Source organism: Euprymna scolopes, chromosome 22 (genome assembly GCF_053919585.1).
Source record: "Euprymna scolopes isolate OS-2025 chromosome 22, ASM5391958v1, whole genome shotgun sequence".
NCBI classification, from domain to species: domain Eukaryota; kingdom Metazoa; phylum Mollusca; class Cephalopoda; order Sepiida; family Sepiolidae; genus Euprymna; species Euprymna scolopes.
In genome coordinates this window covers 92,068,074-92,094,176 of record NC_136503.1, presented here as the reverse complement: position 1 = coordinate 92,094,176, position 26,103 = coordinate 92,068,074, and the positions used below count along the sequence as shown (strand labels likewise).

At 37.1% G+C, this 26,103-nt stretch overlaps 1 protein-coding gene across 1 annotated transcript in view; it reads left to right on the top strand.

Moving 5' to 3' along the window:
* LOC145243541 (polyribonucleotide nucleotidyltransferase 1, mitochondrial-like) overlaps positions 1–26,103 on the top strand; it is a 1,193,685-nt gene that overhangs the window by 135,922 nt on the left and 1,031,660 nt on the right. Inside the window, exons 8-10 of the mRNA XM_080106520.1 lie at positions 1,206–1,319; positions 13,243–13,429; positions 15,139–15,190. Coding sequence (XP_079962646.1) covers positions 1,206–1,319; positions 13,243–13,429; positions 15,139–15,190 — 353 coding nt within the window. The remainder of the gene's footprint in view (positions 1–1,205; positions 1,320–13,242; positions 13,430–15,138; positions 15,191–26,103) is intronic.

The window sequence follows — 26,103 nt, the reverse complement described above, 5'->3', positions numbered from 1 at the left end:
CTTTCCAAAATCGAGCAAATTAAATAGACAGGCGAGCTTCATTGTTAAGTGTGAGATATTACGATTTGTGTGTGATATAAAAAGTTTTAAAAAGTTGTGAACCGACCGACCGCTTCTCTGAAAGAAGCCTTTTGTAGACACACTGAAAAAGCGAACGCATACATGCATACATACATTTTCTCTTTTATATTCATAGGTTTTGTTTCACACAATTATTAAAGAGAAAGAAAAAAACAACTGACAGCCACTACAACACTGCCCTGCCCAACTCAACTGCCCTCCCTCCAAATGTACACACAGAATTTTTGTGAAATGTTAAACAGTCCACTGCTTGATAAATGTCGGCACATTATTTATGGAAAAATGGTTAATTAAACTGCAGAAGCATGTGTTAAGCTGTATAAGTTCTATAATTGAATACCCCCCCAAAAAGAACGAAAAACGTAAAAATATGTTTTTGTAAATCGCTCATGAAAACTTAATTTTTTAGATCAATTCAAAAATATTAACAGCTACATAACTAAAAAAAAATATAGTTCATTTTTTTTTTTTAAATTTCTTGTTATTTTAAATGTTCGCTAAAGATTACTGAGTGAGGCACACCAAAATCTACAAAAAGATATTCTTCTATACAAACGTGAGACAGGCCTTTAAAGTAAAATAATATCTTTTTTGTATTTTATTTTTTTTTAACAAAAAACAAAGCGTAAAGAACAAAATTACGTAAACAAACAAAAGGATGTGTTGTTTTATTTACTTTTTAATTATGGAAACTAATAAAATGGTAATTGTTAAAAATAAAATGTGATTTCTTTTCAGTTTGTGCGCATGCACAGTCAGTCGACTTACGCCATTATAGCTGATTATCCATTCGAAAATTATTAATATCGCCAAAACTATTAATTTGCAAAGTTTTCAGATTCTTTTTCAGCACACCGAAATCTACAATAAAAATTTATTTTTTTCTATTAGTTTGAGTTCATGCTTTTTCTAAAATTTTACCATGTGATTTTTGTGTTTAATACAATCTTATTCTTTAATGTTTTTCCATTTGGAATTTTTCAATTTAAAAAAAGTATTTTGCATTTTAATTCTCTCCAGATGTTTACTTTGTCATATTGTTTAAAATGTTTTTACTTGCTGACATGAAGTTTCAAGAAAGTTCTCATCTTCTGCTGCTTTTTTTTCTATTCTTTTAACTTCAGGTGCTGTCCGCGTCGGTTTTATCAACAATGAAGTAATTATCAACCCAACCCGTCGACAAATGGCCAACAGCACCCTCAACTTGATTGTAGCCTGTTCTGAACCTAATAAAATTGGTATGTTGGCCAATCTCTAGACTATTGGCAGACAAGGTTGAAAGAAGTTGAAGCCAGCAAATCATTTGGGACAGATTCTCAAGATGAGCTTATCATTGTTGTATTTCCTTTGAGAATACTTGAGAGAGAGAAGGAAATCTTCCTTGCAAATATTGTTTACAAATTGTGAACTAAAGCTGACTCATCAATTGCACTATTTGTATGCACATTTGACTCAAATCTTGCACTCTCTCCCCATTTGGTTTTAGAAAAGTTTCTTTGTGATTAAAGCTATTGACAAGCTATACCAACATACAGATTGACGACCACACTATAAAGGAAGATCCATATCAATGTAGAAGTCTGTGATCATACAGGGAATGAAAAGCAATACTAATATTACTGAAGTTATGATCTTAACAAATATTTAATTTGCTATTTAATATATAAAGTAAAGTCAGTCTCTTTCTCAATTCATTTTTGTCATTGATAGCTTTCTTCCTGCAAAATAGATGTTTGGCTCTGGTTTGCCAGTTCTTTTTTGTTAAGAACAATAAAATATAATTCTTCGATTTAATTGCTTCTGATACTTTGACAATGTCAATTTTTTTCATATGAATGCCGTATAAAAAATGGTGATCATCCTGAATTCATCTATACAATCACTTCTCTATATTAAGAAAAAATAATATTTTTGAAAAAAAATGTTATAGTTAAAAAAAATGCAAAACTTGCAAGTAAAAACACTACCAAGCAACATCAGGTAAATTCATATGATATACATATATATAAATATATATATAAATTTAATATAAGTTTAATCTGTAATGTTGTTGTGTTGAATTTTTTAAATCAGACCCAAATAGCATTTAAATGAGCAAAATAAACTTTACTAGCGTATTTTAATTTATTATAGTTGTAGCATGTTATTGGAAGTATATTACTTCAACAACATTTATTTAAAAACATATTTAGCCTGGCAATCGATAATATAGAAATTGTAGAACTGGAACCGTCTTCACTCATTCCAATGCACTGAGTAACCGTCTGTCGTGTAACGTCACCATCTGTACAGTAAAAAAACTGTCCCACTCCTCCAAGCGACCTGCTTTATATTACATTCACCCACATAAATCCTGCGAGATCACATGAGACCATTTTTGTTAAATATCGCAGATGCTATCTTGGTTTCTCTTTCCTGTCTAACGCACATGACAGGCAGACATGTGGGCGCTTTACAGGTAGGCCGTTTGTATGTCCGTTTCTATTCCCCCCCCCCCTGATCTCATGATCACAGAGATGGCAGGGAGGTGGCGCTCTCTTTCATCTGGTGCTTCTTCGAAGGGGAAATGTGTAGGTCTGCAGTGAGAGGGTCGAAGAACACTACCTATCCTGAGAGGCTACTAATATCGGATTCGCTGCTTGATGAGGATGAGGATGGTACAAACCAGAGCGATGGTCCACTGACCTCAGACCCAGAGTCGCTCCCGTCGTCCAGCGGTGGTAGCAACTGTGTTGCCGGCCTCAGGTCCCTAAAATAATGGGGCACATCATCAATCATGACTGACTGCTGACTCACCACATTGGTCACTCAGCCCCGTGTATATCTGTCAGTGCACCGGCTTCCTGGCAGCTTCACCCAGACAGGATCACCTGGTGTGTACGACCCCTGTCCTTCCTTGTTGGCGACTTCTTTGTTGTTTTCTTGAACTCGGTATTGGTAGATTGCGTTTGCAGGCACTGTTCCTGGAGAGATACCATCCTTCAGCGTGATGTTGTACCAATATACGGCTTCTGAGACGGTGCACTGCTTCTTGACTGCAATTCTTTTGATGCTGCAATGGCTCCTCTCAGCAATACCGTTGGCAGACGGCACATAAGCACACCACAGTCGCAGCCACACTCCCCACTCCTTCAGGAACTGCCTGACCTGCCGGTTGCATTGTCCGTCAGCACCTATTCGGGTGTGCCTCTTTCAAAGAATACAGATGACAGCTGGCGAATAATGTAGGAGGAGTCCTGGTGCCCGAGTGGTCTCCAGACTGCAAAGCGCGTAGGTCCCCAATCGATGAGGGTGAGGAAGTGACTGCCACCGTAATGTGTAATATCCATGCCCACTCTCTGCCATGTGCCGCTCACTCCCACTTGCCCTTTTTTCCACTGTATTGGAGCTGGGTCGATTGATTGACATGCCTGGCAACTTTCCATTACTTTCTTGACATCTGCCATTCTTACTTCTGGTCAACGATTTTGGCAAAAACAGTGTTCGCTTAACCCCTGGGTTTCCACATTGCCGATGAATCCCACTGATCCGATCTGCATCCATATTACACGTGACGGTTGCACACAGCTATTGCAGCATCTCAGAACCACCCAGGGTATCAGCCAGCAGCCACCGTTGTGATACTCGTGTCAGCGCATCTGCTCTTGCTTGCAAACCTGATCAATGTTATGTCTAAGGTCAGGTTGTACTCTTTGATTGTATCGACCAGGGTGGCGAGTCATCTTCGTATCAACATCTCACTCATTGCCCATGTGGTTAGCTGTGCTCTTCCAGTCAATCCATCGGTTATCCACCGATGAGTGCACGCAGAGTCCATGTTAATATGTAGTACCCTGGCTTGCCACTGAAGCGCCAGGGTAACTTCTTTCAATGTTGCATCAAGTTCGACCAGGTTGATGTGCCTAGAATCATTCTCTGGATGAAGCCAACAGGTGTATTCGATAATGCCATCATCAACTGCAAGGGCAACTCCAAGGGCTATAGTGAGCTAGCGTCCACCCAGACTATGAACTCATTCCCGTTAACGCACCAGTTCCCTCGTACAGGGTCGTCATGAGTCACCCTGGCCATAGTTTCTGTCAGTATGCTCAGGAGTATGGCATCATGCACTTTATTGTTCCATCCCAATGATACGGATGTGGCATGACGTTTTATGGCCACCACTACCACTCTGAGCCAACCACATACAGGGAAATGGTCCACCAGCTTTCCATAAACAGAAAAAATGCTCTGGGACTTCCGAAACATCAACACCTCTCCTCCAGTAGAGCCCCTTCTTGCTACCACTCACATGCAGGCCAAGTACTTTTGCCCTGTCTTACAGACGCTCCGGTTCCTTGCATGTCAGTCCGAAGTTCTCAAAGTGCTCTTTTACCGACTAGACTGTAGGGAAACGTGTGACTTACCTAACTAGCACGTTTGCATAATTCAACGGGTCGTCGTGGAACGAAATGAATGAAGAAGAAAGAAACAAAAATGGTTGCCTTATCTCTTTATATGCCTGCAATGTGACCACCACAGATGAGATGCTCCTGGTTGGAGATAAAAGAGGGTTAATTTTTTAGAGGGCACGTTCATTTTGAAGTTGGATTTCGAAGAAATAAGTTGAATTAGCAGAAGTGCGTTTGGAGTTGAGAGAAGGTGCATTATGTATACAGAAGTTTGGAAGTTGGAAGTTTGGACAACAGTGTCAAACTTATCCAGGAAATTATTGGTGTGACGGGCAGGAGAAATACCACCCTCATTTACAAAGATATTGTCAATGTAAGACGATGTTGCCTGGTACACAGCCTCATCCTGTTGCCAGATCGCTTGCATAATTGCCATCATAATGACTGGTGCAACATTGAGACCGAACCCTAGCCTGGTCAGACAATAATGAGTTCCTTTAATTTCCACAGTCTGAAATGGCCACAGCGCTTTTTCAATGCGTATCTGCAGGTAGACCCTGCGCAGGTCCAGAATTGCCATATCCGACCCTTGCTGCCACCACTCCCTTAATTTGAGTGTACAAACATCCACCCTGCTGTGTATGGGTCGACATGCTCACGGTAGTCGGACGTTCTGTTTGCTATCTTGTAAGACAGCTATCAGGGAAATCAGTCCTCGGAGGGGCCCCAGCTCATCCCCAGGGTATGGAAGCAACCAGCCATTGTTGATTTAAGTCTGCAGTTCTTCTTCGTACTGCCCCCTGAGTCTCATTGGAGGGGGGTACTCTGATAGTCGGTTCTGTAAGGATATTGGTGGTTAATCGCTAGCCCACTTCCAAGATGCCATCCATGCGTTGGTTTCCCTGTCGTACTCCACATAAAAGTCAGGCTCATCCAGAGTAATCGCTGCGTAAACATGTTTCTCATGTCGGGAGAACTCTATCTTGCTGATAGATTTCATCAAGCTGTGTAATCAAATCAATCCCTAGAAGTAGTCGTACCCAAGCAGCTCCCCGTCCACCACCAGGGCTTGCACGGCTACTGCAAGCCCGTCGCCGATGTTTGTGCTGACGACGCTTACTCCACAAGAGGCCAGCGACCTTCCACTCACGGTTAGCACAGCAATTGTCTCTCTGTACCGAGTATCGCAACATGCCTTGCGCACCAGGGTCTGGGTGTACCCAGTGTCTACAAGAGCGAGGCATTCACAGCCGTTAACCATGGGCAGCGCCTTGTTCAGTGACGATCTGGGGAGAAGACTCGCGCTGTAGCTTCCTCTCCTTGCCCGTTTCCCAGACAGGTAGAGGCCAGGTGTTCTCGGTTTTTACACTTATAGCACTGAAGCTGGCTAAGCCTTCAAGTCAGTGAGCGCGATGAGAGACAATCAAGGGCCATATGGTTGGGCGCACCATGCTTGTAGCAGCTTGTAACTGTGCCCAGATCATGATGATCCACCCTGTGATGGCTGCACGGCTGCCGCATGGTCTACAGTCTCTGGGCTCCTTTTTAGTATCGTCCGCGCCTGTGCTAATACTTCAGAGATGTCCATCTCGTCTATTTGGGATGAGGTTCAAAGCAGATCTTCCACACCAGCGGGCAATCCTGCAATAAATGCGTACACTAGGCCTTTATCTGACATTCCTCCGAACAGGACCGCAAGCTTCTTCAGTTCTTCTAGATAAACATCAACCGTCTCCCCGAAATGTAACTTGCATGCCATAAACTCCTTCCATGCAGCAACTGGATCTAGTGCAAATGCTGCGTAGAGGGCATTTTTGATGTAGATGAAATCTGCCTTCTTTTCGTCCATTAGCTGCTGGTATACAGTGTATGCACCTCCAGCGAGGCGCATTGGGACCACGCATTCCAGACACTTCACAGTACTGAGCTGGCATATCAATTCTGCCTTTTCCACCCATTCCTGTACTGACTGCTCAGGGCTGCTGCCCATCAAACAGTGGAATCAGCTTAGGATTAAATCCTGACATCATGCCAAAAATAGCTTGTAGATCTGGAACCTGCTTCACTCGTTCCAATGCACTGAGTTACCGTCTGTCTTGTAACGTCACCTGTTTACTGTCTGTACAGCAAAAAACGGCCCCACTCCTCCAAGCAACCTGCTTTATATTACATTCACACACGTGAATCTCGCAAGATCACATGAGACCATTTCTGTTAAATATTGCAGATGCCATCTTGGTTTCTCTTTTCCTGTCTAATGCGCATGACAGGCAGACATATGGGCGCTTCACAGGTAGGCTGTTTGTATGTCCATTTCTATTTTCCCCACAGAAACATTTTTAAATATTCACCGAAAATTTTTTTATTTTATATTTCTCATTGAATATAAGAATTGTTTACTTGAAAACTAAAATTTTATTTCTTTTAAATAAGAATTAAAATAATTTCATTGCATTCTGGGTAATGCTTGAGTAGGTTCAGCTATTTAATAATAAAGTTGAATATTATATTTAGTATTTATAAAGCGAGATGGAATGTAATATTTTAGATTAATCTCAAAAATCACATTCTGCTGCATGAAAATTAAAAATGGCATCAAAATAGTTTGAATTGACTAATTTAATACTTGTAAAAGTCAGAAAAAATAGTTTCAACAAAATTCAAATCTTGATATTGTTATATAAACCAGAAAGGCTGCTCAATGTTGCCCAACAATGAATAAGGACTCATCTGTACTCTTCAAGTCTGATTTCCTATATTACCATCCATATTTTCAAATTCTATAATTTCCAATTTTAATTAGTTCAGGGAAAATAACTTTAAACTAGAGTTAATTCCCTTGATTTATTTAAATTTGAAAAAGCATTAATTGCTGACTCTATGGCGGTTACCGTAATGTAATTCTTGTTAGGTAGATCACCATTTCAGTGGGTCCCCCTTTAGGGGAGTCGTCAAAATTAATAAGACGAGAGTAGAAACCGACCTGGGAATAATAATAAAGAAACAAAGGAACTTCCAAACGAAACGGTTTTATATTCATTTCAGCGTACAAGTGGTATCGGGTTATAGAAAGTTTGTGATTTTCATTTATGTCCCCTGACTCTGGAACCACTCGTGTCTCCGTCTTTTTTTTTTTTTTTTTTTGCTTCTAACAATTTTTGTATCTCTCTTTTTGTCTTTCCCACCAGAACTATTCTCTGTCCTGATTGGTTACAACCTCTGGTCACATTTTTGAGGAAAGGAGGAAGGAAGGAAGGAAGGGGGAAAGGGAAGAGTAGAGAGAAAAAGACATGTAATGGAGAAATAGTAGTCTTGGCTTCACTACACGAGTCCCCCTCCAGTAACGGAGTTAGTTAATATCCTTAGAATTACTACTATGTCTACTTCTGTTTAAAAATAAAAATATTCATTTTTCTTTTTCCATGTCACTTTTCTTCCTGATCTAGGTTTATACATGCCACCAGCAATTTTACTCTCTACTTCATCGGTATCATCTGTTCTGACATCGTTATCATTAGTAGTACCTATCTGTGCTTTCTCAGTCACTCTAGTTCTATTACTGCTAGTTGGTTCTGTAAACGGTTTTAACCTATCAATTGATACGTGTGCATGAGTACCGTTGTTCATATCGATCTGGAAATGTTTATCTGATCGAGTCAAAACTTTATAAGGACTTGAGTACGGTGCTTCTAATGGTTTCCTAACTTGATCAACCCTTAACCATACTTTCTGACAGGAAAGTAAGGTTTTTGGTATAAAAGATTTTGCATTTCCATGGACAAATCCTTTTCCATCGTTGAGTACATCAATTTGGGACATCAATTCACACAAATTACATACATACTTGTTAACTGGAGTTCCTTTTTCTACTTTCTGCTTGTGTATCAGTTGATGAGGAATCAATATTGGTGCTCCAGTCACAGTGGTAAAAGGTGAAAAATCTGATTCATTAGGGGTGCTGCATATACCTAGTAGGATCACTGGTATCGCTTTCATCCAGGATTCTTTTTGTGCTATTATCGCTGCTTTGAGGGTACGATGTGCTCTTTCAATCATCCCATTACTTTGAGGATGATACGAAGTTGTTCTCAATCGGTAAAAACCTACTACCTTGGCCAACTCTTGAAACAATTCGCTCTCAAATTGGCTACCTCTGTCAGTTACAACATGCAATGGAACTCCAACTCGAGATATCCAGGCATTGATAAATGCCTCTGCTACCGACTGTGCAGTTATTTCGATTATTGGCTGTACTTCGATCCAGTGAGTTGCACGATCAATACAGGTCAGCAAATATTTGTATGGACTGAGGTAAAGATCTGACTCATTGCGTGTTAGGGGTAACGGGCCAACAATATCAATATGTACCGTTTGGAAACGTGCGGATGGTAAATCAAACTCCTGGACTGCAGACTTTGTGTATCTGTGAACTTTTGACTGTTGACATACAACATATTCTACACAGAATTGCTTGACTGTCTTCTCTAAATTAGGCCAGAATTATTTAGACATAATCAGTTTAATAGATGCTCCAGTTTCAGGGTGCGCTAAACCGTGTAAACTGTCAAAGACAGCCCTACGAAGCTCTTTTGGGACAAACAGCCTGGGGTACTTGGTTGAAGTATCACACAGGACAGAGCCAATTTCACGTGACACACAGTATTCTTTTAAATTAGCGTATGACTTTATTTCGTCATCTCCTTTTTTGTGCCAGATCACATGCATCTATTTGCACCACTAAAGTAGTTCTAGACATACAGTCTGCAACTACGTTCTCGTCTCCTTTAATATACACCACGTCAGCGATATATTCAGCAAGTACTGACAAGTGTCGTTGTTGTCGATCCGACTTTGCGGGTGTCTGACTATAAAAGGCTCCACACAATGGCTTATGGCCAGTGAATAATGTTACATAACGACCCTCTATGAGGTGACGGAAATGTATTACTGAAAAATAAGCTGCCAGTAGCTCTCTGTCGAACGTAGAATACTTGGCCTGGGCTTGCAAAAATTTCTTGTAAAAGAAATCTATAGGTACTGGTTTCTTATCTATTAGCTGGTGTAATGCAGCACCAGCTGTGTATTGATTCTATCCGTAACAAGGTGGTACTCTCTGGCTGAAAACTACGGATGAGCTAATGCCGTAATTTCTGACAATTTGCTTATTATTGTTCTGAAAGCATGAGTTTCTTCTTCGTTTAGCTCAAACGTTGCTTTAGGATCCAACCTCATTCGTTCGGATAGTGGTAGCACTATGGTTGTGTAATTAGGGACTAACTTGCGATAAAAACCTGTCATTCTCAAAAATCTACGCAAGCTTTTCGAATCTTTGAGTACTGGAAAGGCTTCTAATTCTTTAATTTTTTTTGAAGTAGGCAACAAGCCTTCTTTGCTTACATGAAAACCTAAGAAGTCCAACTCTGGCACTCCGAATACACACTTAGCTAAGGAAATCTTTAAATTATTATCACTAAGAATCCTGAATACCTTATCTAAGTCTTCCTAGTGCTGTTGTTCACTTTCGCTAAAAACTTATATGTCGTCTAAATATACGAATACACAATTTAATTTTAGAAATATCTTGTCCATAAAACACTGAAATGTGGCTGCAGCATTCTTTAAACCAAATGGCATGTAATTAAATTCAAATAAGCCAAAAGGTGTCACGACTGCCGTCTTAGGCACATCTTCAGGGTGTTTTTCCAAGATCGATTTGACTGCAGCATTTTTCCAAGATCGATTTGACTGCAGCATATCAATGCTGCAGTCAAATTGATCTTGGAAAAATATTGTCTACCAGCAAGTTATTATGTGCAGAATGAATTTATGTTCAGTATCGAGTAGCGGTCTGTCTTGGTAACGCTATTCAGCGCGCGGAAGTCACTGCAAGTTCGATATGAACCATCTGATTTCTTCACTCAGTGCAAGGGTGTTGCCCACTCGCTGCTGGAAGGCTGGATAACTTCAGTATTTAGTAAGTTCTTAAATTCTGCCTGTGCTGCGTCTAATTTAGGACCAGAAAGTTGCCTGGCTTTAGCAAAGACTGGTACATGGCTACCTGTATCAATCCTGTGATACACTCCGCCATATTCTTTGTCTTTATCGCTATGAGGTGATATTATATTAGTTATTTATTATTTCGTTAACGTATTCTGCTAGGTCTTTTTTATTAATCAATACAGTATTGGTTTCAGTTACTGTGTTGACTTTAATTTCGCGCTCTGTTACATTATCACGGATGGATCCATTCTTGCAATCCACTACTATATTAAACTTGTTTAAAAAGTCAAATCCTAACAAAGGGTTAGTGACATCCGCGATCATGAAACTCCATTTGAAAGATCTTAAATGTGGAATCTTGACTTCTAAGCTAGTTTGACCATAGCATTTTATGCTTTCGCCGTTAGCAGTCGAGATATGAACAGGAGTTGGTTCCAAGGTAATTCCATTTACTACAGAACGTGGTAAAATGGAAATACTGGCTCCTGTATCTACAATAAAATTTACTTTAGACGCTCCTATTTTTGCAGTAATTTCTAGTAACGGCGGCACTACCGGAGCAAACGCAGTCTGCCTTTTTAGTTTTCTGAATCGCTAGGGGCGGGAGATGAGGGACACAATTTAGGTAGCATTTGTATATTGCTCTTTTTCTTCGGCCATTTACACCACAGCTTACATGTACGAATCTCTTCTGCGAAGTAAATATGGGCTCTACATACTCTCGGTCGCTGTTTCCTTCTATGCAGGCATAGACCGACACTTGTGTTGTTTCGCCTGTATGTCTAGTACTGTGGTGACTTGTTCGAGCCTGACTTTCTACAGTCTGAAATACCAGTGTATTTTCTATTAACGGCATCAAGTTGTCGGACAGTCGACCTATCTCTACCAAGGACATGTCGGTGTGAGCTGCTATCACCGGGGCAATTTGCTTCGGCAGTGCACGTATAAACTTATGGCGCACTATTTCGTCGCTTGCTCCTATTCTATTTGCAACTGTTAACATCTGGAGGTATATTGACGGACGACCTGCCAACGTAGTGGTCCTCATCAATTTCTCCAAGAGTTCAGGTCTAGTCTTTTCGTAGGTAGACGATACCAACTCCCTTAATTTAACATAATCTAACGAGTGTAAAACCACTGACGGTATATTCGTCACTACGTCAGGTGACAATGCACTTATAACAGTATAAAATTTGGTCTTGTCTGTAGTAATATGTCGGAGATGGAACTGTGCTTCTAATATTGCAAACCATCCCTCGACACTAGTTTCCATAGATTGTGGGGGTTTTACGCTTACTTGTTGAGCATCCATTATGATTTTACTAATATTATTTATTTGAAAAAAAAAAAATTGTATGATTATTTTTATTATTATTATATCTTTTGTTAATATTTTTTTTGGAAGCCGCAACCAAAAGAAATGGCGGGGGTGGGGGCTAGGTATAATAGAAAGGAAGGAAAAACGTTTACTCACCAGAGGTTGAATTAACCAAGAGATTTGTGTTTCAAACTTATTGATAAAAATTTTTTTCTATATATATATATCTATCTTTTTTTTTTTTTTAAGAAATATATATATATATATATATATATATATTTTTTTTTTTTTGTTGTATTTATATATATTTTACAAGGTATCTGCCTTCGGACTTCTCAGGCCAGGTCCTATTTAAATCACGTAAATTATTCGGTAGGAATCACATAATTTTTTTTTATTTCTTTTTTTGATAGGGTGAGTCGTGTCATAAAACAGTAAAAATATGTTTCATCGGCACTTCTTTAGGTGGATTTATATATATTTACTTGTTTTCTTTTTTTCTTTTTTTTTTTTGTGTTTGTCCTCAGACTTTGCTGTTACATCGTCATCGTTTGTCCGTGTCGGGTGTTCACCAAATTATGGCGGTTACCATAATGTAATTCTTGTTGGGTAGGTCATCATTTCGGCGGGTCCCCCTTTTGGGGAGTCGTCGAAATTAATAAGACGAGAGTAGAAACCGACCTGGGAATAATAATAAAGAAACAAAGGAATTTCCAAACGAAACGGTTTTATATTCATTTCAGCGTACAAGTGGTATCGAGTTATAAAAAGTTCATGATTCTCATTTTTGTCCTCTGACTCTGGAACCACTTGTGTCTCTGTCTTTCTGCTTCCAACACTTTTTGTATCTCTCTTTTTGTCTTTCCCACCAGAACTGTTCTCCGTCCTGATTGGTTACAACCTCTGGTCACATTTTTGAGGAAAGGAGGAAGGAAGGAAGGAAGGAAGGGGGAAAAGGAAGAGTAGAGAGAAAGAGACATGTAATGGAAAAATAGTAGTCTTGGCTTCACTACAACTCTACACTCACTAATTTGATTCCTGATTGAATAGGAAATTCTTTTACTATAACTTGCTCGAGATCATACTAATTAGCATATGTAAATATGTAAGGTTTGTAAGAGTATCTTTGGTCGTTTTCTAGTGTTAGTTGGACTGACAGAAAAGCCAACTTTCTTTTATATATTAGGTAATAACACATTTACTAAGAATTCATACATGCTGCATTTTAAGTTGATTTAACATGTAATAAAAACATGCAATATCGAAAGACTGAAGTAGTTTTTGGTTTGTAAAGATAATCTTCAACAATCTTCAACCTGATATTACCTTATTACATTCTCTGCCATTATTATAGCTAGCTATAGGAAAGAAACAATGTTTTAATAAGATGCTTGTTTTATTTTATGAAATTTCAATTATTTCATGATTTTTTTTCTTCTATGTCTCTTTCAGTGATGATAGAATCATCATCAGAAAATATTTTGCAGCAAGATTTCCTGAAAGCAATCAAACAAGGTGTTAAAGAGACACAGAGCATCATCCATGCTATCAAATGTCTTCAGAAACAGTATGGTGCTCCGAAGAAGGAAGTGCCTAATCTGACTACAGTAGAAGAGGAAGTTGTTGAGGCTGTTCAAAGGTGAGACCTGTAGTAAATAGATATTTTGTGATTCAATTTGGGTTGATGTTAGGGTAGCTGTTTTGCTTTTGGTATTTTCCAGGAGAGTTTTTAGTATATTTATTCTTTTGCTAACCTCATTATGTACGAACCATATTTAAAGTAGTAGTAGGACACTTAAAGTGAGGTAAAATAATTTTATTTTTTTATTTCATTAAAGATTTTATTTATGCTGTTGGATTTTTTATTTTGTTAAAGGTGTCCACAAAGTAATTAATACTACCCCCCTCTCCCCCACACACATAATTAATAAGGTATTTCAGTGAGTCAAAAAATATTTGTATGAATTTTTTATGAATTGTTGATACAAGAAATATATTAACTTTTTCATGATTCCACATCTTCTTTGACATTCTTAATGTCTCTCTATGAAAAATTGTCATTCATTTTTTTCTTTGAACTCTTCGCATTGCTTATCTAGCCACACTGCTGAATCATGAGATAGCAAAGCAGCTGTTGGTTGATAACTATATATGTACACACGCACAAAAATAATTCTCTTATGAATAGAAACAAGTATCATTTCATGTTGTTCAGGATATAAATTGTCTGGAAAAGGTGTTTTATGTTGATTTAGTTTGAAACCATAGAAGGTTTACTTGTTTAGTTAATAACTTGAAGGAATTCTATGGAAAGTAAAGGTCGAAAAGTAAATGTTACAAAGACTAAAATTATGGTCACTGGTTTGGAGGGCTAGAAAATTTCATTTTGTTTGAAGTTGGGAGGGGGAATCTGTTCTATTGTCAGATGGGGATAGTGTAGTATATGTTCAGTTTTTATGATACCATCCTGTCAGGAATTATCTCTGTTGGAGAGGTAGCATAGTATTCTAGGCATAATATTGTCCTTTTCTTTTGGTGGATGTAGTGTAGTTTGTGTTCTGTTGCTATAATGCCATTTTCCCAGGTATTATCTCCTCTTTTGTAGGGAAATATTGTATTTTTTGTCATGAGACATCTTCCCAGACATTTCCTCCTTCTTTAGAGAGGGTAGGGGTTCTTTGCCATGATATTATCTTCCCGGGCTGCTAGCAAAATATGCAAGTAAAGGGATCATGTATTTACTAGCAAGATTATTTGCTACTCAGTTATTCTCTTAATCACTTTCATGAGCTGATCCATCAACACTTCTATTGCATCCAAGTAATTCTATTACATCCTCTGCAATTACTCCTATTGAGTGTTTCCCCTTTTATCCTTGTAACAATTTACAATCATACTAAATTTTTAATCTTTTGGGATAACCTCTTCTGAGTATGAAACGACAACAAAAAAATTATTCAACTTTAAATGTTGTCTTGCATGAGTGTGTTAAATTAATAATTAAGTGTTCTTATCTGCCGGTCATTTTTTGGGGTCGAGTCCCGGTATAAGTATTGCATCTTTAATTTTTATGTTGTCTACATTTCTTGCTATAGATCTTGATACTTATATCTTTACTTACATTTTTACATTTAAATGTTTTTGTGTAATTTTAACATTAATGTAGATCAGTTTGTGCTACAAATGTATGTTGACACATGATTTGGATAGGACAGTTTGCCATTTTGTAGATAATGTTGTCTGTGTTTGTTTTTCTTTAGCTACCTTTTATTATATTTTCTAGCCAAATCTCATCATTGATTTTTTTCATGAGATTTTAGGTTTCTTTTTCTCTTCTTTCTCTTCTAGTTTGTTGACTTTAAAATTGAAAGAGATTCTGAAAGATTCGACCCATGACAAGGTAAGAGAACAAGAACTTCAGTTGAATTTCACATTATTAGTCACTCTTGTATGCACACACACTCTATTATACTTAATATGCATGTGTATATTTGCCTAAACTTTATATATGATAGACTTTATTCCTCTGCACAGTGATGCAATTGAAATAAAAGTCCTATACCAAGGTCAACATAGCTTGAGTAAAAGTTTATCAGGAGTTCAATGGTTTTAGTTTAATCTTAGGAGGTCTTACATTCAAAAACAGCAAATCCAACATTTGAAAATCGAACATAAGAATAAAGAAAAGCGTTCACAGCTGAAAACGAACTGTATATGAGTCTGTATTCTCTCGCAAAAATGTTGACTGTCCCATCAGGTTAGGATATATACACAACGCATGGTTTTTGTCAGTTTTGTTACATTTCACAATTTTTTTTTATTTTTCTTTGTTTAATGAGTCAAAATCAAAGAAGATATTTTGGATGAATTCATTATGACAACACTCTAGTTTATGGTTTTTGACTTTTTCCGAGTTTTATTGATTGGAAAAAAGTTACTGAGAAAGCCTTTGAAATATACCTTGAACTTTTTGTTTTGGAATGGGCAGAAACGATTGTATGAATAAAAAAACTAAATAAACTGATTGTTATTACATTATTATATATTAGGTTGGTGTAAAAATAATGTCGTTTTTTGATGTATATATATATATATATATCTGATAAAAAACATTATTTTTGCATCAACCTAATATTTAGAGCTTTAATAATAATTAAGTGCTATTTTTGTATGAACTTATAGGAATTTAAAAAACTTTAAATTAAAAAAAAAATGGGAAAATTATTGATATTTTCATCGATGTTTCATCTTTATTCCAAGATTTCTTCAAAATAATTGATTTGAAGAAAATAAAAAATTAAAAATATGTGACGTATCTATGATGTGGAAAGAATGTTTTCATTACTTTAAAACAAAGCGTAGATGTTTAAACTTCAAAATATGTAGTGCGTTTATGAAGTGAAATGAATTTTCATTTTTTAAATATTGATGTTATATACCAAATTTTGTTGGGAATGTATAAAAATAACCATGGATATCAGCTTTATTCAGTTAATATTAGTTTGCTGACTAAAAGAGATAAATTGTAGTAAGTTATTTTATTTGGCCTCCCTAAAACTCACCAATAAGTTATTCCTATAATAACATCATGCATAGGATTACATGAACCATAGCTAATATTCTAACCCTATTAATGGGCACCATCAGCACTTTCCACATTAAAAGACTCTGTAAACTTATTAAACAGAATAAAAAACAATAATGTACAGAACAAAACCAAACATTGTTTTATACACTAATGTCCTTGTAAAGAAATGTTTAAATTTACTCCATAAACATATTTGGCTTCTTCAAACTACTGTTCTTGTCTTGAGTGTTATTTGTGAAATGTTTTAGTCGATGTAATCTCCAACCAACTTCAGGTGTATCCATAAGGATCCATGGCGTAGCGGATAGATTAGTACTTGGTAAAATTCAGTTGTAAACGTTATACTTTCCTGGAGATTGAAGGTTCAATCCTCAGTGCAGGTGACTTAAAAATACAGCTGCAAATTACTTAGGATTTCTTCTTAATCATGGCTGATAGAACGAGAGCATACTATCTCTGTTGGGTTAAATAAGGGAAATGGTTCTGTTTGAAATTCCATACAGATTCCTGAGTTCAACAAGGTACACTTGAAGTACAAGGTGCCTTCAATAAGCTTCCAGACTTTTTCGTATAGGCACGTTTATTGATAGTACACACATGAAACTCTTGTCCCCTTTGAAGTAATCTTTGGCTGCAATGTACTTGTTGTACCATTCCAAAAACTTTTAGAAACCCCATGGAAGTCTTGTGTGAGCATGTCAACAACCCTCATCACAACCTCTTTCATCTCCTCAATTGTCTCATATCCCCTAAGCTCAAGGTTTTCCTTGAGCTTAGGGGATAACCAAAAGTCATAGGGAGCAAGGTTTGGACTATATAAAGGGTTAGGAACTGATGAAGTTGTCGACTGGTGCATTTGCACAAATCTTTCGCATTTTCAGTTCCTCGTGAATAATACAGATCCCACACTGACACCATAGTGTACACTTATTGTCTCTATCAACACACGACAGTCCTTATCCATAAAATTCTTTATTTGGCAAATCAACTCTGGTGTTCTGACTTCCTTACTCCTCCAAGATCTCATCATCCCTCATCGACTCCTTGCCTTTCTTGAATCTCTTATGCCACTCAAAAACTGATGCTTGATTCATGTAATATGGCCGAAAAGCAGTCTGGAGTATTCCATGTTTCTGTGGCATTTTTTCCAAGTTTAAAACAAAATTTTATTGCATATCATTCTTTTAAACAGAATGTAACAATCAGGCTTTAGTAGGGTGTATTCTAATTCCTGCTGTAGCTGTTCATTTGAACCTAAAATCATAAAAAATACCCAGTCATCTCATAAGATGTATAACTTTAAATATCTGCACTATCCCATCCCAGGGTCCAATAAACGAAACAGAGCTGAACAAAATAATAAATCAGTTACCCAAACCCTTCTTACTGTTAGGTGATTTCAATAGTCACAACTATATATGGGGATCTGCATACTTGCATAAGAAAGGAAAAAATCTTGAAAAAATTATTAACGACAATGACTTGTGTGTATATATATATATATATATATATATATATATATATATATATATATAAAACAATAAATCCAACACATACCTTCATCCCACTTCAGGCGCCTACTCAGCATTAGATTTATCTTTGTGTGACCCTACTATCCTCATGGACTATAACTGGAAGGTTCTAGAAGATTCATGGGGTAGCGACCATTTTCCAGTGATTTTAACAAATCTAAAAGAAACAAAAATCCATCTCTCCCAATGGAAAAAAAGCAAATTGGGAGGAATATAAAAAAAAAACTCTCAGAGGAGGAAAACCCAAATAAATCCATAGAATACTCCTCTAAAACATTACTAGAATGTATGCATGAATGTATGCTAAAAGTAGCAGAACTAACAAGCAACAAAGACCCTGGTTTAACAACGAATGCCAAAAAGCAATTCGCTAACGAAAAGCTGGCTCATGAAAATTCAACTTCCAACGAACAAAGTACAAAAAAGAGCAATAGCTCGTAAAGTTATCAGAGAAGCGAAAAGAACATCATGGAAAGATTATATGAATAAAATAAACTCAAATACAAACCCTAAACAAGTGTGGAACATGGTAAGGAAGATTTCTGGCAAAAACTCATCATCTCCTACAAAACAACATCAAAATAACAGAGGCAAAAAATATTGCAAATCTTCTCGCTGAAACTTTTCAAAACAATTCCTCCAGTAAAAATTGCAGTCAATTCTTCCAAAAGCCAAAACAAGATACAGCAAAAAAGATAAACAAATTAAATTTCAACTCAAACAACAAAGAAGAATGCAACTATCCTTTTTCTAAAAGTGAACTCTTAAAAGCTATAAACAAAGCACATAATACAGCTACTGGTGCGGATGAGATACATTATGAGTTTCTGAAACAACTTCCTCTCAAATCTATAACACATCTTTTAAACACACTCAACAAAATATAGTTCAAGGGAAAACTAACCAATAGCTGGAAACATGCTATCGTGATCTCCATCCCTAAACCAGAGAAAGACAATTCAGATCCACAAAATTTCAGACTAATTGTATTGACAAGTTGTCTCTGCAAAACATTCGAAAGAATGATAAATAAAATGACTGAATTGGAAACCACCGACTCAATTACCAACCTACAGTGGTTTTAGAAACAAAAGAAAAACAATGGACAACATAGTCTGATTGGAGAAGAATTCATCAAAAAAAAACATGCAATAGCTATCTATTTTGATTTAGAAAAGGCATGGCGACATGGTATAATAAAAGACCATTACAACCTTGGATTAAAGGGCAGACTACCCATCCTGATAAAAGATTTTCTATCTGATAGAAGTTTTAAAGTAAGAATCAGACCCACCCTATCAGACACAAAAATACAGGAAGAAGGAGTCCCACAAGGATGTATTTTATCAGTTACGCTCTTTAATATAAAAATTAATAATATTGTAAATTGTCTAAACAATGAGATAAATGGCTCCCTATATATGGATGACGTTGTAATCTGCCATACATCAAAAACTATATATAACTCAGAACGCCAACTACAAATGTGCATAAACAAACTAATACACTGGATGACAGAAAATGGCTTTAAATTTTCAACAAGCAAAACTAAATTTGTCCATTTCTGTAATCATAGAAAAATGCACAATGACTCTACTCTCAACCTAAAACGAATAAAAATTGAAATAGCTGACCAACATAAATTTCTGGGACTTAGTTTTGATAAAAAAAACTTTCCTTAATCCCTCACTTAAAATATTTAAAACAAAAATGCTTCAAAAGTCTACAACTGTTAAGGGTTATAGCAAATACTGAGTGGGGATTAGACTGCTCATCACTCTTAAAATTATATAGAACCTTGATAAGAGCCAAACTAGATTATGGAAGCTTCATATATGGTTAACCAGAAAAAGTTATCTTAAAACTCTAGATTCTATCCATCACACGGGGGTCCTGGATATGACCTTAAACTATATCCAATGGTGAGGCCCCTGTTTGCAGGCTTTGGGGAGTGTGGAGCCACCCTTTAATGGCCATTGCTCCCAGGTCCACTCTGACCCGGAGTGGTAGTACCTGTTAGGGTCCCAACTATGGGTTAAATAGAAACCGACTTGGAAACAACAAATATATTCTATTAAAAAATTTTTCTTCAAAATCTTTGGATTCGGCATTAAATAACCCGAAAAGAGTTGATATGCCGTAAAACAAAAACAACCAACCAACCAAACCATCACACAGGATTAAGACTTTCCTTGTGTGCATTCAAAACCATCCTGATAGAAAGCTTATATGCTAAAGCCTATGAACCTCCACTAAAATTGAGACGTGAAAAATTAGGCTTACAATATTATCTAAAACTAAAATCAAACCCCCAAAATTCTGCCTATTAATGCACTTTCAATCCCAACTACACACATCTATTAAAAAAAGAAAAGAAAATGCAATTAAACCCTTTGGTCTTTATATGGAAGAAACAATAAAGCCACTTACAGGCAACTCAATAGATCAAACCAGCATCCACGAGGAAAATCCAACAGAACTCCTACTCTGGCTGTTAAATCAACCTAAAGTCATGCTAGATCTGCCAATATATTCTAAATCCAATACTCACCCTTCAGACTATAGAGAAAAACTAAACAACATTCTGGATTCTTACCCAAATCGGACACACATTTACACGGATGATTACAAAGATCAAAACAAAGTGGGATGTGCCGCTATTTCAGAAAACACTATTCAGCAGAAAAGGTTACCAAATAACTCCTCTATCTATAGTGCAGAAATTACAGCCATAAACCTGGCTCTAGATATTATCACCAACCAAAACTCCAAGAAGTTTATATTTGTAGACTCCTTATCAGTACTAGAAACATTAAAAAAAAAAAAAAAAAAATTAAACAATCCCCTACTCATCAAACTGTTACAAAAGATCCATTCTATCATGCAACACAAAACTTTCTTCTTCTGTTGGATTCGTAGTCGTTATGGTTTCCGTGGAAATGAAAAAGTGGACATGACAGCCAAAAATTCCGTAAAACTCCAAATAAGCGACATAAAGGTCCCATATACGGACTACAAACCTTCAATAAACAATTTTATTACAAAGAAATGACAGAAAACTGGAACAATTGTCAAAACAACAAACTCTTCCAAATTACCCTATACATAAAAAAAATTCTTCTAGATACCAGAAAATCATGTAAAAAAAGAAGTAGTCTTATCACGTATCCAGATAGGACACACATACATAACTCATTTCCACATATTAAAAAGTAAACAACCTCCCAAATGTATACTTTGTCACGAACCTTATACAGTGAAACACTTTTTACTTGACTGCTATGATTTCACACAAATTCGTCAACAGTACTACAAGGCCACAAACTTAAAAAAAACTCTTTGAAAAAGTGTTATGGAGTTAAATGATAATAAGAACGAAAGAACACAGGATTTTTAAGAAGGAACATGTATTCACATATATTACAGGCAAAAACAAGTGGAGCAATACCCTTCCTCAATGGTTGGGTGTTTGCACCCGACCGCCTTGGTCGTATGCCAAACTCAGACTGCCGGGCACCAGTACTCAATACCAGAAGTGACGTCGCCAGAGGAACTGACATCATGAGATACTTCATTAATCCCATGGAGGGGCGTCTCCAACAGAAAGAAAACTCTAAAACCATTCTAAATTTCTTAAAACAAGCACATCTTTACCATAATATCATCAAATAACGAACTATACCAAAACATTGCCTGAATACACCCAGGGAAAATCAACTCTAAAAGTATCAAAAATTTAAATCTTGTATACAGCATTAAATGACCCAAAGAAGGTTGATATGCTGGTTGAACAAACAAACAAATTAACCTTAGAAGACAAATTTAAAAATCAATACAAAACATCTATTGTCGTCGGACCCAAGGAAGCAAAGCTCTCTCTCTTACTCTCACTCTGTGTCTGACTCTCTGACTGTCAATCTCTCAAGGCTCGCTGCTTATATTGTGGGGGTGTGGACTGGGTCTCTTCCCGTTTCAGGTCGTTGGCCAATCAGAGTTAAGGGATCACTGTCCGTCAAATCTTCGCCAGGCGGCCTATACCCAAAAAAGGAGCTGTCTTTCTCTGTTGGCATTCGGGTGTTCTCTAATGGAACTTGACAGGTCGTAAAAACAGAGATGCCCAACTTAATTATTTTTGAGAGGACATAAAAACAGCTGAATCCGATTCCACAAAGGCCACGCGTCTTTTCAATAGGGTCACTTGTCGCCCCGCTGTTCGTCGACTGTTTGCTTTGTAGATCGGAATTTCATTGGTATCCTCGCCACCCACGGGCTGTCATGGCCAATTTAACGTCATCACGTTCTTCCACCATAAGCTACGATCTTATCTTTTTTCTCTTCCTTTCGTCGTTTACAGCTGCCTGTTTTCCCTTTCTTTTTCCACGGGTTCACCGCTACTCTTGGCCTTTTGGTCAGGATCAAAGTGCAGCATCTGTTCTTCGGATGCCGCACTTCCATTTCTTGTTCTCTTTCGGTGGAGGAGAAATCCTTCACGACTGGGACAATTCTTATTTTTGTACCCTTGAGCGTCTCTCATTGGTAGCGCTTAGAGTAGCTACTCTGTCATCAATATTGGGATATTTATAGTGCTGTGTCGCACATGGAAAGGAACCCTGCACTCATCTCTGGTGGGCATACCTGAGGCCACATTCTCGTGGATGAGGATTCGGCTGATGGTCTACTTGTGTTGCATGATGGTAGCTATACACATCCACTTTGTCTAGCACCTCTCACCCTAAACTGAAACTACAAAATAAAATGAAATGACAGCCCAATCAAAAATAACGATTAAACCAGGCACACACTCGAACAATGATTCACCTCCTCCCTTGAGGGTTGTATTTACAAATATCTGTAGACTAGAACTAACTTAGATGATGTAGAATCATTTCTCCTAGTGAACTCCCCGGATATCTTAGCAACTAACTTCTACTCCTCCATCCCTACTAACATCTCAACATATTCGGTTATCTTCCTCTTTGTTGTAAAGACTCTGGCAGACACATGCACAGGCTTGGGAACCTAAACTAGAATCAGATGATCAGGCCTTCATGTATTTTAAACTATCTTTACAACATAGCATTAGCTATCTATATTTTCTTTATTGTTCTTCCTCGACCCGAGACTGTACTGTAATCAATCATGTCTCTGACAGCAAAGACGTAGCACTCTCCCTTGACACTAGTGCCCAAATACATGTATTTGGTGACTTTAACACCCACCACAATAATTGACTTGGCTTCTTTAACTATACTGACACAGCTGGTTGCATCATCCATAATTTTTCTATATCCCATTCCTTGACACTGACAGTAACATTCCTGATCTGATTCTCAGATCGTCAGGACCAGCAAGCTTCACTTCTAAATCTATTTCTGACAACAGTTCCTGAGGATTGTGTAACAAATACCCATCGCCCATTCGGAAATGCTGATCATGCTGTGATAATGATAGACATCACTCTAAACTCTGAACCCCAAGTTGAAGACCCATTGCCCATAAATGACAAGTTACTGCAATAAGGCTGACTGGGATGCCATTAGAGATCACATCGGAAATGCCTCATGAGGAAATATCTTTTCTCTTCCTGCAAACTAGTGCACAAATGAGAACTGAATGTTTCAAAGCAGCAATTGAAGCACATGTTCCCACATGGAAGTTCTATAGCAAACCCCACTCTCTCCAATGGTTTACTTCTACTTGCGCAGGATTACTCAAAGGCAACATACATACTTTAGGATTTATCCGGCATAAGTTCAGTACAAACAGAAAAAAGCTTATAGAAGCTAGAAGTAATTGTAAGAGAGAAATAGTGACAGCTAAGAGAGAATATACTGAAATCACCAGAAAATGCATTGAAGCACAGAAATTAGGAACTCGTGATTTTTGGAAAATCTATAACAGCGTAGTAAATAATGGGCAATCAACAATTCCCCCACTATGCAACAATCATGAGGTTGTTTGCACGGCAACTGAGAAAGCTAACATGCTTGCCCGTCAGTTTGCCTCAAACTCTACTTTTGACCCAGAAAACCATTCCCTCCCTGATTTTCCTTTGCAGACAGAAACCACACTTGAAATCACCCCTTTTCAAGTACATGACATCATAAAAAACTAGACACATCAAAATCATATGGACCTGATCTCATCTCAGCTGTGCTATTAAAAAATGCTCCATTGAGTTTGCTCCAGTTCTCTCCAAACTCTTTAACAAATTCCTTAATGAATCATGCTTTCCTGACTACTAGAAAACTGCTTCTGTGGTACCAGTTTACAAGAATTCTGGTGAAAGAACTGACCCATTAAATTATCGCCCCATTAGCCTTCTCCTTCTTTTCGACAAAATAGTCCACCACCTTATAGCTGCTAAACTTCAGTCCGACCATTAATATGCATTTAGGCAAGCCCGTTCTACTGAAGATATTCTAACTGTAATCTCTGAACATATATACCATGCACTGTATAAGGTAGAGGAAGAGAGGGCAGTAGCCCTAGATATATCTATGGCTTTTGACAGGGTATGGCATGATGATCTTCTTATGAAAATCAGATCCTATGGTATTACTGGACAAATACTTAACATAATTAAATCCTTCTTAAATAAGAGAAGAATCCAGGTTGTCCTCAATGGTCATACGTCGAAACAATATATAAATCCTGGTGTACCTCAGGAGTCAATCCTTGGCCTTTTATTATTCCTGATATTCATAATCTCTGCGATGAGTATATTTGTTGATGAAACCACACTCTATAACAGGCAAAAGGGGAAAACTAACCAACACATATCCAAGGCAATGGCAGAAACCTTAAAAAAAGACCTTCAGTCCATAGGTGAATGAGGTTTAAAATGAATGGTAACATTCAATGCTGCCAAGACTAATAATAACTACAAGAAACCGTCTCAACCACTAATAGCTATGACTAAAGGTACATTACCTGAAAGTATTTAATTCAAACTCCTTGGTTTAATGTTCACAGGGAACATAAGTTGGAACAGATACATTGAGAGCATTACCAAGGCTGCTGTGAAAAATGTTCTCTGTACCGTGCTAGAAAGTTATGCCTGAAAGTATCCTGTACCTTTACAATACTCCATACATGGACGATTCACCTCTGGTTAAACTGTCTCTGCAAGTGACTGGAGTCTTTTCAATACAACACAAGTGAAGACCTTTCTGATATAACTGAGCAGAGAGATGCCATGGTAATTGTTGTGTCGTGGAACAACAGTGAAAATAAGAACAGTCAAGTCGAGGTTTGGTTAAGGAACAAGTGTATTAACAATAATGTACAAAGATAAGAAAGCATGTATATCTGCTGGGTACTCGGCTAGCAGTTGAAGTGCAGTCGCATCTCTCTCACCGGTGTTGGAATTACTAGTGCTATTTATAGTGCTAATCGGTGTAAATTCCTTTGTTCAAAGAAGGCCGGTATAACCGTGGCTACCGAGAAAGCAGGCCGATGCATATGACAGCGTAACGTCACTTCCTAATTAAGTTGTAGGTATAGACAGCTTCCGGTATTCAACCACGTGGTCATGCTAACAGGCATAAAAAAATATGGCTACCAATATGTGTTACCGATTGTCCATGTATGTTCTAAAGAAAAAGAACAATTCTCCATTCGGAAAATAATTATTATAATTGCACATTTGGGATAATTTTAATCAAAATATCGTAAGTGAATTCATGTTTGAACTTTTATTTTTATTGGAGAAAGTCGAATATTTCATTTTATTTATTTATTTTTTTTTTTACTGCAAAACAAACAACAATTTTTATATAATTTAATAATATCCGTTCTTTTAATAATAAATAAAAGTCTTCACTGAGTATTTTCAAATATTTTAAAGTAAGCATTTTTCACGGCAGTGTTTTTTTTTTTTTTTTTACAATTAGTGAATTATCAATATTTTAGCACGGGGCGTAATTCATTTTTTTGAAATATATTTAAAACTTCAATTTTTTGTTTTTTATAACATTTTAACTGTAAATAATTTACATAACGAATTTGTTTTACTGTACACATAGATTCGAAAAAGTTGTCAAAAAACAAATATATAACAAATAAATGTTATCAAAGGCAAGATAAGTTACAAACATGCCGACATTTTTCTTTTTAAAATATATTGATAAACATTGTATGATTTTCGAAGTGATTACACGTTTTAAAGTGAGTAAAACCACTAAAAACCTT